This window comes from Doryrhamphus excisus, linkage group LG1, assembly GCF_037039965.1.
Source record: "Doryrhamphus excisus strain RoL-2023G ecotype Guam linkage group LG1, RoL_Dexc_Guam_v1.1, whole genome shotgun sequence".
Taxonomy (NCBI): Eukaryota; Metazoa; Chordata; class Actinopteri; order Syngnathiformes; family Syngnathidae; genus Doryrhamphus; species Doryrhamphus excisus.
The window spans coordinates 27,164,393-27,180,000 of record NC_136357.1 but is presented as its reverse complement, the minus strand read 5'-3'; the positions used below and the strand labels follow the sequence as shown (position 1 = coordinate 27,180,000).

At 30.2% G+C, this 15,608-nt stretch overlaps 1 protein-coding gene across 2 annotated transcripts in view; it reads right to left on the bottom strand.

The window, feature by feature from the left end:
• Window positions 1-15,608, bottom strand: part of fam189a1 (family with sequence similarity 189 member A1) — a 70,000-nt gene that overhangs the window by 13,503 nt on the left and 40,889 nt on the right. For both annotated transcript variants that reach the window (XM_078792958.1, XM_078792961.1), the window contains exons 3-4: window positions 2,631-2,741; window positions 1,084-1,215 (exon numbers count right to left, since the gene is read on the bottom strand). In XM_078792958.1, the coding sequence (XP_078649084.1) occupies window positions 1,084-1,215; window positions 2,631-2,741 (243 nt within the window). The remainder of the gene's footprint in view (window positions 1-1,083; window positions 1,216-2,630; window positions 2,742-15,608) is intronic.

Here is a 15,608-nt window from a genome sequence, read left to right as displayed (position 1 = left end):
GAGTTACGACTTCGGTCGATGAGATGGCCGGATTGAAAGAGGTTGCCGTGCCGCGCTGGAAAATTACAATTAGTTTGTGTGGAAGTGAAATTTAAGCTTGTGTGTCTGTGTGTCATATGTACGTGTTGTGCAACTCTGATTGTGCTGTGTCCTGTATGTTCCAACATTTTTTATACAAAAATTTATTAAATTAAATTAAATTAAATTAAATTAAATTAAATTAAATTAAATTAAATTAAATTAAATTAAATTAAATTAAATTAAATTAAATTTTCATTACATTTAAACCAGAATGGAAAAAAAAACGGTAAAAATGGTAAAAGTCTCATCACTGCTTTCTATATCTTACGACATTTTTTACAAAAATAAAATAAAATAAAATAAAATAAAATAAAATAAAATAAAATAAAATAAAATAAAATAAAATAAAATAAAATAAAATAAAATAAAATAAAACAAAACAAAACAAAACTAAACTAAACTAAACTAAACTAAACTAAACTAAACTAAACTAAACTAAATTAAATTAAATTAAATTAAATTAAATTAAATTAAATTAAATTAAATTAAATTAAATTAAATTAAATTAAATTAAATTAAATTAAATTAAATTAAATTAAATTAAATTAAATTAAATTAAATTAAATTAAATTAAATTAAATTAAATTAAATTAAATTAAATTAAATTACATTTTTCATTACATTTGAACCAGAATGGGAAAAAACACATTCGGGTAAAAGACAAAGTCGCATCACTGCTTTCTATAAAACTACACCACAAACAAAAACTCTTGTGCAACTCTGATTGTGCTGTGTCCTGTACGTTACGACATTTTTTTACAATAATTTAATTTAATTTAATTTAATTTAATTTAATTTAATTTAATTTAATTTAATTTAATTTTATTTTATTTTATTTTATTTTATTTTATTTTATTTTATTTTATTTTATTTTATTTTTCATTACATTTAAACCAGAATGGGAAAAAAACCACATTCGGGTAAAAGACAAAGTGTCATCACTGCTTTCTAATAAAACTACACCACAAACAAAAAATGCTAATACTCCAAATCCCCACGTACCTTGAGACGTAAGCGTATGGTATTGCAGTCCCTCAGCGGGTTAAGCTTCAGCGTCTCTCCGAGGTTGTTGCAGCTCGAGCTCTGCTGCTGGAGCTCGCAGCACACGCACACGCCGTCGCTGTCAAACTTGAGCTGGAACGGGTGGAAGGGGAGAAGAAATAAAAATAACAAACACGCACACACATACACACACACACACACTGACAGGTACGAATCATACACAGTGGAACCTTGGTTAGCATCATTCATTCCTTCCAGAAAGTCAGACTCTAACCAAAGCGGATGTTAACCAAATCAAATTGTCCCATGAGATATAATGTAAATCCAATTCATCATATATATATAACAATTTTACCACTGCGTCCAATAATTGCTGCGGTGATGTCAGCCTCTCTCCTGGCTTCTCTGGCGGACAGAGGAGCCATTGTAGCACCATCCATCTAACCATCCATCCATCCATTTTCTATGTCGCTTATCCTCTAATGAAGTGCTTTGCTCAGTTGCAAAGCATTATGGGTATATATTCATTCTCAACTCATATCGGGACTTGTATTGTATGTTTCTTAGGTATACATTTTGAGTGTTCAGTCGCTGTCCTTGAATGCACCACAGTTGTGTGACACTGCCACAAATAGATTTTATATTATTTTATTATTTTTTTATTATTTCTTATTTTTTTTTATTTTATTATTTTTGTTATATTATTATATTATTATATTATTATATTATTATATTATTATATTATTATATTATTATATTATTATATTATTATATTATTATATTATTATATTATTATATTTTATATTATTATATTATTATATTTTGAGTGTTCAGTTACTGTCCTTGAATGCACCACAGTTGTGTGACACTGCCACAAATAGATTTTATATATATATTTTTAAATAATTTAATGATTTAATGATGTAATAATCTAATAATTTAATAATTTAATAATTTAATAATTTAATAATTTAATAATTTAATAATTTAATAATTTAATAATTTAATAATTTAATAATTTAATAATTTAATAATTTAATAATTTATCATTTTAATAATTTAATAATTTAATAATTTAATAATTTAATAATTTAATAATTTAATAATTTAATAATTTAATAATTTAATAATTTAATAATTTAATAATTTAATAATTTAATAATTACACTACGACATTATATTGTTATTACATTTTGAGTGTTCAGTTGCTGTCCTTGAATGTACCACAGTTGTGTGACACTGGCACAGATGGATATTTTATTATTTTATTATTTTATTATTTTATTATTTTATTATTTTATTATTTTATTATTTTATTATTCTATTATTTTATTATTTTATTATTTTATTATTCTATTATTCTATTATTTTATTATTTTATTATTTTATTATTATGTATAATTTAGTTCCATATTTAGTTCCATATAAACTGTCCACTGACAATTCCAAAGCATATCCAAGTTTCCTTTCTCTCTAACTGAAGATCGGATAAAAAGGATAGACGGATAAAAGTTGGAGAGGCGCCCGGCGTCTCCATGTGGTCCTACCAGCTGACATTCCTCCAGCGAGTTGACCAACTGAGCGTTCTGGCAGGAAAGGATGGAACCCGCCAGGTTGAGCATCACGCAAACCGCCGACAACAACATGAAGAATGTGATCTGGAACAGACAGAAGGAGCAAAAAAAAAAAAAAAGAAAAAGAAAAAAAAAGGCAGAACAACACGGTCAGGCGTTGTGTCATCACGAGAGATTCCAAGCCGATTCAGTCGTCCCTCGTTTATCGCAGTTCCTCGGTTCAAGACCAGCCTGTGATAAATGAATTCCCATGGAGTAGGATTCATTCAATGCGATATTTTTCTAGTTAGAACACAGAAAACGGCGGCACGGTGGTCGAGTGGTTAGCGTGCAGACCTCACAGCTAGGAGACCAGGGTTCAATTCCAACCCTCGGCCATCTCTGTGTGGAGTTTGCATGTTCTCCACCGTGCATGCGTGGGTTTCCTCCCACATTCCAAAAACATGTTTAGTTTAACTAAGTTTAGTTTACTTTAGTTAAGTTAAGTTAAGCTTAGGTTAGTTAAGTTAAGTTTACTTTAGTTAAGTTAAGTTAAGCTTAGGTTAGTTAAGTTTAGTTTACTTTAGTTAAGTTAAGTTAAGCTTAGGTTAGTTAAGTTTAGTTTACTTTAGTTAAGTTAAGTTAAGCTTAGGTTAGTTAAGTTTAGTTTACTTTAGTTAAGTTAAGTTAAGCTTAGGTTAGTTAAGTTAAGTTTAGTTTACTTTAGTTAAGTTTAGGTTAGGTAAGCATATGGTTAAGTTACGCTTACCTAGGTTAAGTTAAGTTTAGCTTAGCTAAGATAAACTAAGCTAAGTTAAGTTAGGTTTAGCTAAGCTAAGTTTAGTTTACTTTAGTTAAGTTAAATTTAGTTCAGTTAAGTTAAACAAAGCAAAGCAAAGTTTACTTTACTTAAGTTTACTTTCGTTTAGTTTAGCTAAGCTAAGCTTTGTTTACTTTAGTTAAGTTAAGTTTACTTTCATTTAGTTTAGCTAAGCTAAGCTTTGTTTACTTTAGTTAAGTTTACTTTTTTTAGTTTAACTAAGCTAAGCTTAGTTTACTTTAGTTACGTTAAGTTTAGGTTAGTTAAGTTAAGTTAAGTTAAGTTAAGTTAAGTTAAGTTAAGTTAAGGTTAGCTTAGCTTAGCTAAACTAAGCTAAGTTAAATTAGGTTTAGCTAAGCTAAGTTTAGTTTACTTTAGTTAAGTTAAATTTAGTTAAGTTAGGTTAAACAAAGCAAAGCAAAGTCTACTTTACTTAAGTTAAGTTTACTTTCGTTTAGTTTAGTTTAGCTAAGCTAAGCTTAGTTTACTTTAGTTAAGTTAAGGTTAATTAAGTTAAGTTGAGTTTAGCTTAGCTAAGATAAACTAAGCTAAGTTAAGTTAAACAAAGCAAAGCAAATCAAACTACTTTACTTTAGTTAAGTTTACTTTAGTTTAGTTTAGCTAAGCTAAGCTTAGTTTACTTTAGTTAAGTTAAGTTAAGTTTAGCTAAGCTAAGCTTAGTTTACTTTAGTTAAGCTAAGTTAAGTTTAGCTAAGCTAAGTTTAGTTTACTTTAGTTAAGTTAAATTTAGTTTAGTTAAGTTAAACAAAGCAAAGCAAACTTTACTTAAGTTTACTTTTGTTTAGTTTAGCTAAGCTAAGCTAAGTTTACTTTAGTTAAGTTAAGTTTAAGTTAGTTAAGTTTAATTCATTAATTCATTCATTTTCTACCGCTCATCCTCACGAGGGTTGCGGGGGGTGCTGGAGCCTATCCCAGCTGTCTTCGGGCGAGCCAGCCAATCACAGGGCACATATAGACAAACAACCATTCACACTCACATTCATACCTATGGACAATTTGGAGTCGCTAATTAACCTAGCATGTTTTTTGGAATGTGGGAGGAAACCGGAGTACCCGAAGAAAACCCACGCATGCACGGTGGAGAACATGCAAACTCCACACAGAGATGCCCGACGGTGGAATTGAACCCGGGTTTCCTAGTTGTGAGGTATGCGCGCTAACCACACGACCGCCGTGCAGCCGTGAAAATGATTATTTATTGTTTTTTTTAATTAAAAAAAATATTTTTTTATTTATAATATTTTTAGATTTTTTTTAGATATTAATAGAATTTTTTTGATATTTTTAGATTTTTAACACTCCATTTAATAATTCTTTCAATAAAAAAAAACATGTATTGTGTTAAATGCTAGTCATGAAGTGCTATATAAAGCCCTGGCTTTATACAGTGTTAAGGTAATGTAATGTAAGCTAATGTGTCATTGTTCTGTGTAGTTACTGCCACCTAGTGGCTGGAATACTACATAACACCCCCACACTACTACAACAAACAATTTGCAACGTGTCTTTTACTCATCAATCAACCTGAGCGAAATCAATCCACACTCCCAGTCTTCCTTCATGATGTCGGCCATGACATCCAATAGGAATTGAACCGGATCGGTGGGTTTGATGTCCTCATTGAGTCGTTCGGATAAGAACAGGGACAGAAATAGAGATGGAAATAAAACCCAAAAAAAAAAAACAAACACCTCGTCTCTTGAACGGCGTGTGTTTACTGTGATGGGTAGCCATGTTGACAGCCTGTCAGAGCGCATCTCCGCAGGGTATGATGGATTAGTTCCTGTGGTTCGATGTCCGATAACGGTCCGCACCGTTATTGGCAAATGTACAACATCCTTTCATCCTAAGCGGTAGAAAACGAATGAATGAATGTATAAAGCCAACCATGGCATGTCTGACATAATAGAGCTATCCTCCCAGCTCGTGTGGAAGTGGTAAGTTGGTGTTAATTAACAACTTAACAACTTAAGTAATATATAAACTTAACTTAAGTAATATATAAAATCATTATCAATAATGAAATGGAGTGTTAAAATATAGACAAACAACCATTCACACTCACATTCATACCTATGGACAATTTGGAGTAGCTAATTAACCTAGCATGTTTGGGAATGTGGGAGGAAACCGGAGTACCCGGAGAAAACCCACGCATGCACGGTGGAGAACATGCAAATTCCACACAGAGATGGCCGAGGGTGGAATCGAACCCCGGTCTCCTAGCTGTGAGGGCTGTGCGCTAACCACTCGACCGCTGTGCATCCAAGTTATCCAGGTTCATTCATTTTCTACCGCTTGTCCTCATTACGAGGGTGGCGGGCGGTGCTGGAGCCTATCCCAGCTGTCTTCGGGCTATTCATTGTTTTTTTTATTTTTACTAAATATATATTTTTTTATTTGTAATATTTTTAGATTTTTTTTTAGATAATAGAATTTTTTTGATATTTTTGGATATTTTTAACACTCCATTTCATTATTGATAATGATTTTATTACTTAAGTTAAGTTTATATATTACTTAAGTTGTTAAGTTGTTAATGTTAATTAACTTAAGAACCACCAACTTACCACTTCCACACGAGATGGGAGGATAGCTCTATTATGTCAGACATGCCATGGTTGGCTTTATACATTCATTCATTCGTTTTCTACCGCTTATCCTCATGAGCGTTGCAGGGGATGCTGGAGCCTATCCAATTTAATTTAATTTAATTTAATTTAATTTAATTTAATTTAATTTAATTTAATTTAATTTAATTTAATTTAATTTAATTTAATTTAATTTAATTTAATTTAATTTAATTTAATTTAATTTAATTTAATTTAATTTAATTTAATTTAATTTAATTTAATTTTGTTTTATTTTATTTTAGCATTTTAGTTTTATTTTATTTTAGTTTTATTTTAGTTTTATTCGTTCATTCATTTTCTTTTCATTCTTCTTTTCTTTTCATTTTTATTCATTTGCTGGAGCCTATCCCAGCTGTCTTCGGGTGAGCCAGCCAATCACAGGGCACATATAGACAAACAACCATTCACACTCACATTCATACCTATGGACAATTTGGAGTCGCTAATTAACCTAGCATGTTTTTTTTTTGAATGTGGGAGGAAACCGGAGTACCCGGAGAAAACCCACGCATGCACGGTGGGTAGCCGAGGGCGGAATCGAACCCCGGTCTCCTAGCTGTGAGGTCTGTGCGCTAACCACTCGACCGCCGTAATCTCTGAATGGACGCCACGGAGATGACTGCCGCCTGTATCGGTGTTATATGGCGGTGTGTATTGTCCCTCCGCCGTGAGCGTTAAAATGGCGTGAAGATGACACGGGGTGTAATTCTACCGCGCGCTCGTGAGGAGCGTTTTCCCCTACTTGGCATGCAGAGAGCGGCCTGGCGGTAATTAATGACAAGTGGCTAAACGCTGTGATGTGATCTTACATTGTAATGAGAAGGCATCGGCGTGCGGCCACGCGTGACAATCAGCTCGGCGCGGAGCGCATGCAGGCGAGCCCTAAGGTCACGTCAGCCAGGACGGGACTCAAATTTATCTTTTTATTTATTTATTTATTTATTTATTTATTTTTAATAAAAACAAAGCAACAATAACCGTTTTTTCCCAAAGTATTTCATTTGATGGTTTTATTAATTTGGTTATTTGATGTGGTCTGTTGTTTAACGAGTACCATAGTACCATAGTAACTGTCAATTATAGGGATATATATATTATTATATTGATACTGTCAATTATCAGTATATATATATATATATATATATAGCATTTGATGACTAGCATTTAACACAATATCTGGTTATTTTTGTATTGAAAAAATGTGTTAAATGTGTTAAAAAAATAAATCTAAAATCGAAAAATATTTATTAAAAATAAATAAAAAATAAAAAGTTTATAATAAATAAAGTTTTTAAAAATAATTACAAAATATATTTCAATTTTAAAAATCTGTGGAAAATTAATTTAAATTGATTTAAATTTTCTACTGTTTTTTAATAATTGAAAAAATATATGTTTTAATTAAAAAAAAGTCAAAAATTAATTTAAATTGTCCAACTATTTCATTGTAATATATATATATAATATGTATATATGTATATATAATATACATGTAATATATCCGGTTATTTTTGTATTGAAAAAATGTGTTAAAGTGTTAAAAACATAAAAATATCTAAAAATATTTAAAAAAAAATAAAAAAAAATAAAAATAAATAAAGTTTATAATAATTAAAGTTTTTAAAATAATTACAAAATATATTTCAATTTGAAAAAATCTGTCAAAAATTTATTTAAATTATTTTAAAGTTTCAACTGTGTTTTAATAATTAAAAAAATATATATTTTAATTAAAAAAAAAGTCAAAAATTAATTTAAATTGTCCAACTATTTCAACTTCTCTGTGCAAATATTCTTCTCAGAATATTCTTGTTAACATTTGAACTTTATTTGAAGTTTTTTTGTTGTTTTGTTTCTTTGTCATAATGTTTCCCGATAAAATTATTATTACTTTATTCTAATAAAATGATGTATTTTCTTTACTACATGCGGTAGAAAATTAATGAATGAATATATATATATATATATGTATATATATCACTTCATGACTAGTATTTAACACAATATCCGTTTATTTTTGTATTGAAAAAATGTGTTACAGTGTTAAAAACATAAAAATATCTAAAAATATTTAAAATGTTCTATTAATATCTAAAACAAATCTAAAAACATTAAAAATAAATTAAAATTATTTATTAAAAAGAAATAAAGTTTATAAGGAATAATTTTTTTTTAAATAATTAAAAAATATATTTCAATTTAAAAAATCTGTCGAAAATTAATTTAAATTAATTTAAATTTTCAACTGTTAAAAAAATATATATTTTAATCGAAAATTAATTTAAATTGTCCAACTATTTCAACTTTTCTGTGCAAATATTCTTCTCAGAATTGACGTTATTCTCGTAACATTTCAACTTGTTTCCATTAAAATTATTTCTTTCAACTTTATTCTGATAAAATGATGTATTTTCTTCACTATATTACAACAGTAATGCGGTAGAAAATGAATGAATGAATGAATATATATATGTATATATATATATATATATATATAGCACTTTATGACTAGCATTTAACACAATATCCGGTTATTTTTGTATTGAAAAAATGTGTTAAAAACATAAAAATATCTAAAAATATTAAAAATGTTCTATTAATATCTAAAACAAATCTAAAAATATTAAAAATAAATAAAAATATTTATTAAAAATAAATAAAGTTGATAATAAATAAGGTTTTTTAACAATTAAAAAAAATATTTCAATTTAAAAAATCTGTCAAAAGTTAAGTTAAATTAATTTAAATTTTCAACTGATTTTTAATCATTAAAAAAATAGATATTTAAATTATTTAAATTATTTCAGTTATTCTCGTAACATTTGAACTTTTTTTGTTGTTTAGTTTCTTTGTCGTAATGTTTCCCGATAAAATTATTTCTTCATTTTTTCATTCCGCCACAGGAGTAACGTCATGTTATCTATATCGGTATCGGCTGATATCAGTATCGGAAATTATGAGTTGGACAATATCGGCATTTTTTGGGCAAAAAAGCCAATATTGGTCGTCCCTTGTTATATTTTTTTACTTATTTATTATTATATATTTATTCATGATTTATTTATTGTGTATTATTTAATACATAACATGCTAGCTTGTTGTGTTTTGCTTATTTTAGATATTATACGGATGTTATCGGTCTCCCTCGAAAGTGCATAGCAGATCTCTTATCCTTGTCCAGATTTCCACGGAATTTCTAGTTCAAATATCTTTGCATGTCCTTGGAAGTATGTCGGTACCAGATGTTTGGGAGCTCGACAAGGGGCCCGTGGAGTGATGTACATCATCTAAGGAGAAGCGCCAGCCGTGGGGGGGGGGGAGCTACGTCGAGCAGTATTGCAAAAACATTGCTCACATCTCTGGAGGACGGGAGATAATTGGAAAGAAATGTGTGCCGGTGCCGCTACAGACTAAATACTGATGTCTGCCGCCACTAATGCGTTCCTGCTCCGATTTCAAATAAGATATTCCCCAGTCGATGGCAATCTTTTTGGAGTCACACACCTCCACAGAGGGAAGCTGATACGGCCTTTACTAGAGCCTTGCCTCTTCCAATCTGTAGTATTTTTTTGCAAAAAAACTTTATTTTAACTTGCATAGTAAACGCAAAACAGCACACTGAGGAAAAATAATATTAGTTATTACTTCCAAGATAATTGCCATACAATGGCAATCATAAAACAAACAACTAAACAACAAAAATTAATTAATTTAAATTAATTTTTTTGACTTTCATGAAACTTATTTTCGTCAACTGAATTAAAAAAATTAATACATTTTTTTTTACAGTTTTTTAAATTGTCCAACTATTTAAAATTTCAGTGTGAAATTGCACTCAATTTTTGCAATTTTTTGCATTTTAAATTTAATTATTTTTTGACATTTTTTAAGTAGTTAAAAAAATATTTTAATATAAAAAAACTGTCAAAAATTAATTTAATTATTTTATTAATTATTAAATTATGTATTCATTGTGTATTAGGTAGAGCAAAATTAAATATATAAAATCATTGTCAAAAGTACATATTTTTGACCCCCCCCCAATTTTTTTTTTTTTTTTCTTACCATGTACTCAATGTTGATGTTGCCACTACGTTCATATCGTCTGATTTCCGTGGAAAAGCATGTGCCGATAGTCGCCATATTATGGCAACCAAAGTGGCTGGAAATTCACTTATCACTGTCGGGTCTTTGACCAATAAACCGTGATAAATGAGGGATTACTGTACGAGAGTAAAAAAATAGACTCTTAGTTATGCAGAACATGACAAAAATAGATCACGATTCGTTGCAAGGTAACTGCAAATCTTGACAAATCATTGTCAAAAGTACATATTTTTGCCCCCCCCCCCCAAAAAAAAAATTTCAATGTTTTTTCTTACCATGTAATCAATGTTGATGTTGCCACTAGGTTCATATCGTCGGATTTTTCCGTGGAAAAGCATGTGCCGATAGTAGCCATACCAAAAACGTGGCTGGAAATTCACTTATCGCTGTCAGGTCTTTGACCAATAAACCGTGATAAACGAGGGATTACTGTACAAGAGTCATTACCAGATTGTGAAAAACAGTCAAAGCATGTGCCGATAGTCGCCATATTATGGCAACCAAAGTGGCTAGAAATTCACTTATCACGGTCGGGTCTTTGACCAATAAACCGTGATAAACGAGGGATTACTGTACGAGAGTCATAACCAGATTGTGAAAAATAGTCTTAGTTATGACTCTTAGTTGTGCAGAACATGAAAAAAATAGATCACGATTCGTTGCAAGGTAACTGCAAATCTTGGCAAAACATTGTCAAAAGTACATATTTTTGACCCCCCCCCCCAAATTTTTTTTTCTTACCATGTACTCAATGTTGATGTTGCCACTAAGTTCATATTGTCTGATTTCCATGGAGAAACCATGTGCCGATAGTAGCCATACCAAAAACGTGGCTGGAAATTCACTTATCACTGTCGGGTCTTTGACCAATAAACCGTGATAAACGAGGGATTACTGTACAAGAGTCATTACCAGATTGTGAAAAACAGTCAAAGCATGTGCCGATAGTCGCCATATTATGGCAACCAAAGTGGCTAGAAATTCACTTATCACGGTCGGGTCTTTGACCAATAAACCGTGATAAACGAGGGATTACTGTACGAGAGTCATAACCAGATTGTGAAAAATAGTCTTAGTTATGACTCTTAGTTATGCAGAACATGAAAAAAAAGCGATCATGATTCGTTGCAAGGTAACTGCAAATCTTGCGACTGCTGTTGGTGAAAGATTTTTCCAAACCTGACGCAAGCGGTTCTTCCCGCTAAGACACCTTGACTGGCACCGCCTGGATCCTGATCCTCTGGCTTTTTTTTTGAGCCATCAGATAATGGGTCTGTTTAATTCATATTCTAATTAATATGGGGACACATTTCCTGCTTCTCTGGGGGACGGGGAGAGGGGGGGGGATGGTGTCATGGGAGGACTTCCTGGCCCAAAGGTTCCCATTCAACAATCAGCCGGCCTTGTTTTTTTTGGACTCTCTGTCCTGGTTTTCTCTGAAACTCCCCGACATTCCAGCCTCCCACCCAAAACCGCCTCAGCATCCAACATATTAGCTCTCTCTCTCTCCGTTTTTTGCACTTCCTGTTTCTCTGTTTTCCTCCAGCAGTGAGTGACAGGTTTTCCTGCGGTGCTCATCGCAGTTGGCAGCGGTCTACGTCTCCTCTAAAACCTCTCCATTTGGGTTAAGTCCGAGTCTAACAGGCCTCTGACGGGGACCCGGGACACACACACACACACACACACTGGTACAGAACCGTAATGCTTTCCCAGCACATTAATATTTCATTATATTTAGAAATTGTCGGTGAAAAAACCTTTAATTTCAATAATCTTTGTAAATATTAATTTATGGTAATATTATGGCTTTATTCACAGAATATTTTGACTGTATTCCCATAATATTATAACTTTTTCTACAAACTAATTTTCCCAAAATTATATATTTATTTATTTTATAAATATTTCAACTCTATGTTACTGAAATGACATTTTTTTCTTCTTGTTAGAATATGACGTTTTTTCTCGAGATATTTTGACTTTATTCTCGGAAAATTACCGATTTTTTTGATTTTTCCAAATATTTCAGCTTTCTTCATGGAAATTTCTTCTCGTTATTATAACTTTATTCCCATAATATTTTGACTGTATTCCCATAATATTATAACTTCCCCCCCCACCTGTGTTTTGTTTTGTTTCTCATAATATTAGTATTTATATTCTATGTTACTAAAATGACTTTTTTTTTCCTTGTTAAAATATGACCTTTTTCACCCTTAATATTTTGGCTTTATTTTTCAAATATTTTCCAAATATTTCAGCTTTCTTCATGGAAATTTCTTCTCGTTATTATAACTTTATTCCCATAATATTTTGACTGTATTCCCATAATATTATAACTTTCCCCCCCCACCTGTGTTTTGTTTTGTTTCTCATAATATTAGTATTTATATTCTATGTTACTAAAATGACTTTTTTTTTCCTTGTTAAAATATGACCTTTTTCACCCTTAATATTTTGGCTTTATTTTTCAAATATTTTCCAAATATTTCAGCTTTCTTCATGGAAATTTCTTCTCGTTATTATAACTTTATTCCCATAATATTTTGACTGTATTCCCATAATATTATAACCCCCCCCCACCTGTGTTTTGTTTTGTTTCTCATAATATTAGTATTTAAATTATATGTTACTAAAATGACTTTTTTTTTCCTTGTTAAAATATGACCTTTTTCACCCTTAATATTTTGGCTTTATTTTTCAAATATTTTCCAAATATTTCAGCTTTCTTCATAGAAATTTCCTTCTTGTTATTATGACTTTATTCCTACAATATTTGGACTTAATTTGAACTATTTTGGAACCTAATTTTCAATCTTATAATCTATCATAAAAATAAAACATTATCTGTTATTTCCATTTAATCTAAAATTATATTAATTTCATTCAGAATATTATGACATTATTCTGGTAAAATTACAACTTTCTCAATATATAATAATTTTTTTTCTCATCATATTTTAGCTTCCATTTCGTTGTTGAATTTTTTTAAGTTATATTTTTAGGATATGCAACAAAAAAAGGCCCCCGGGCCGCACCTTGGATATTTTTAGGTCTTTCCATGGGTGCATAGATATTTGAGCTGTATAAAAAAAGCAATAAATAACAATAAAACTGGTTTTCTGTCTTTTTTTTTTTTAGTTGGGAACAGATATTTTCCTGAAACTTGCTAATGTTTGTTCTGTTGATTAGTAAAGAACAGGAAAAGGTAGAAACAACATTTTTTTTCTTTTTTTTTGAAAGACACGAGTATAATCTTTTTTTTTTGGTAGGTTCAATATTTCGAACCTTGAAAAATCAGTCAAAATTGTCGAAATTGTCGTAAATTGTCGTAATGAGTTGTCGTAAAGTATGTGATCGGTCACTTTGTTGTACATTATTTATTTTATTTATACATTTATGCTGCATTTCGGGATCACCATTTGCAATAAAAAATAACACATTGAGTCGTTCTGGTTCTCATAAGACACTCTTGTCTCTCGTTAATTGCCATTGTTCACTCGGTGTTCACTCTCGGGTGCATCCTGCCCGTGAGCAGCTTCGGCCATTTTGGATATTTTTAGGTCTTTCCATGGGTGCATAGATATTTGAGCTGTATAAAAAAAACAATAAATAACAAAAAAACAGTTTTTCTGTCTTTCTTTGTTTTTTTAGTTGGGAACGGATATTTTCCTGAAACTTACTAATGTTTGTTCTGTTGATTAGTATAGTATGCCTTGGATATTTTTAGGTCTTTCCATGGGTGCATAGATATTTGAGCTGTATAAAAAAAAGCAATAAATAACAATAAAACTGGTTTTCTGTCTTTTTTTTTTTTAGTTGGGAACGGATATTTTCCTGAAACTTACTAATGTTTGTTCTGTTGATTAGTATAGTATACCTTGGATATTTTTAGGTCTTTCCATGGGTGCATAGATATTTGAGCTGTATAAAAAAACAATAAATAACAAAAAAACAGTTTTTCTGTCTTTTTTTTTTTAGTTGGGAACGGATATTTTCCTGAAACTTACTAATGTTTGTTCTGTTGATTAGTATAGTATACCTTGGATATTTTTAGGTCTTTCCATGGGTGCATAGATATTTGAGCTGTATAAAAAAACAATAAATAACAAAAAAACAGTTTTTCTGTCTTTTTTTTTTTTTAGTTGGGAACGGATATTTTCTTGAAACTTACTAATGTTTGTTCTGTTGATTAGTATAGTATACCTTGGATATTTTTAGGTCTTTCCATGGGTGCATAGATATTTGAGCTGTATAAAAAAACAATAAATAACAAAAAAACAGTTTTTCTGTCTTTTTTTTTTTTAGTTGGGAACGGATATTTTCTTGAAACTTACTAATGTTTGTTCTGTTGATTAGTATAGTATACCTTGGATATTTTTAGGTCTTTCCATGGGTGCATAGATATTTGAGCTGTATAAAAAAACAATAAATAACAAAAAAACAGTTTTTCTGTCTTTTTTTTTTTTTAGTTGGGAACGGATATTTTCTTGAAACTTACTAATGTTTGTTCTGTTGATTAGTATAGTATACCTTGGATATTTTTAGGTCTTTCCATGGGTGCATAGATATTTGAGCTGTATAAAAAAAGCAATAAATAACAAAAAAAACTGTTTTTCTGTCTTTTTTTTTTTTAGTTGGGAACGGATATTTTCCTGAAACTTACTAATGTTTGTTCTGTTGATTAGTAAAGAACAGGAAAAGGTAGAAACAACATTTTTTTTTCTTTTTTTTTTTTTGAAAGACACGAGTATAATCTTTTTTTTCGGTAGGTTCCATATATTTCGAACCTTGAAAAATTCTATTTATACATTTATGCTGCATTTCGGGATCACCATTTGCAATAAAAAATAACACATTGGGTCGTTCTGGTTCTCATAAGACACTCTTGTCTCTCGTTAATTGCCATTGTTTACTCGGTGGTCACTCTCGGGTGCATCCTGCCCGTCAGCAGCTTCGGCCATTTTGGATATTTTTAGGTCTTTCCATGGGTGCATAGATATTTGAGCTGTATAAAAAAAAACAATAAATAACAAAAAAACAGTTTTTCTGTCTTTTTTTTTTTTTAGTTGGGAACGGATATTTTCCTGAAACTTACTAATGTTTGTTCTGTTGATTAGTATAGTATACCTTGGATATTTTTAGGTCTTTCCATGGGTGCATAGATATTTGAGCTGTATAAAAAAAGCAATAAATAACAAAAAAAGGTTTTTCTGTCTTTTTTTTTTTAGTTGGGAACGGATATTTTCCTGAAACTTACTAATGTTTGTTCTGTTGATTAGTAAAGAACAGGAGAAGGTAGAAACAACATTTTTTTTTCTTTTTTTTTTGAAAGACACGAGTATAATCTTTTTTTTCGGTAGGTTCCATATATTTCGAACCTTGAAAAAT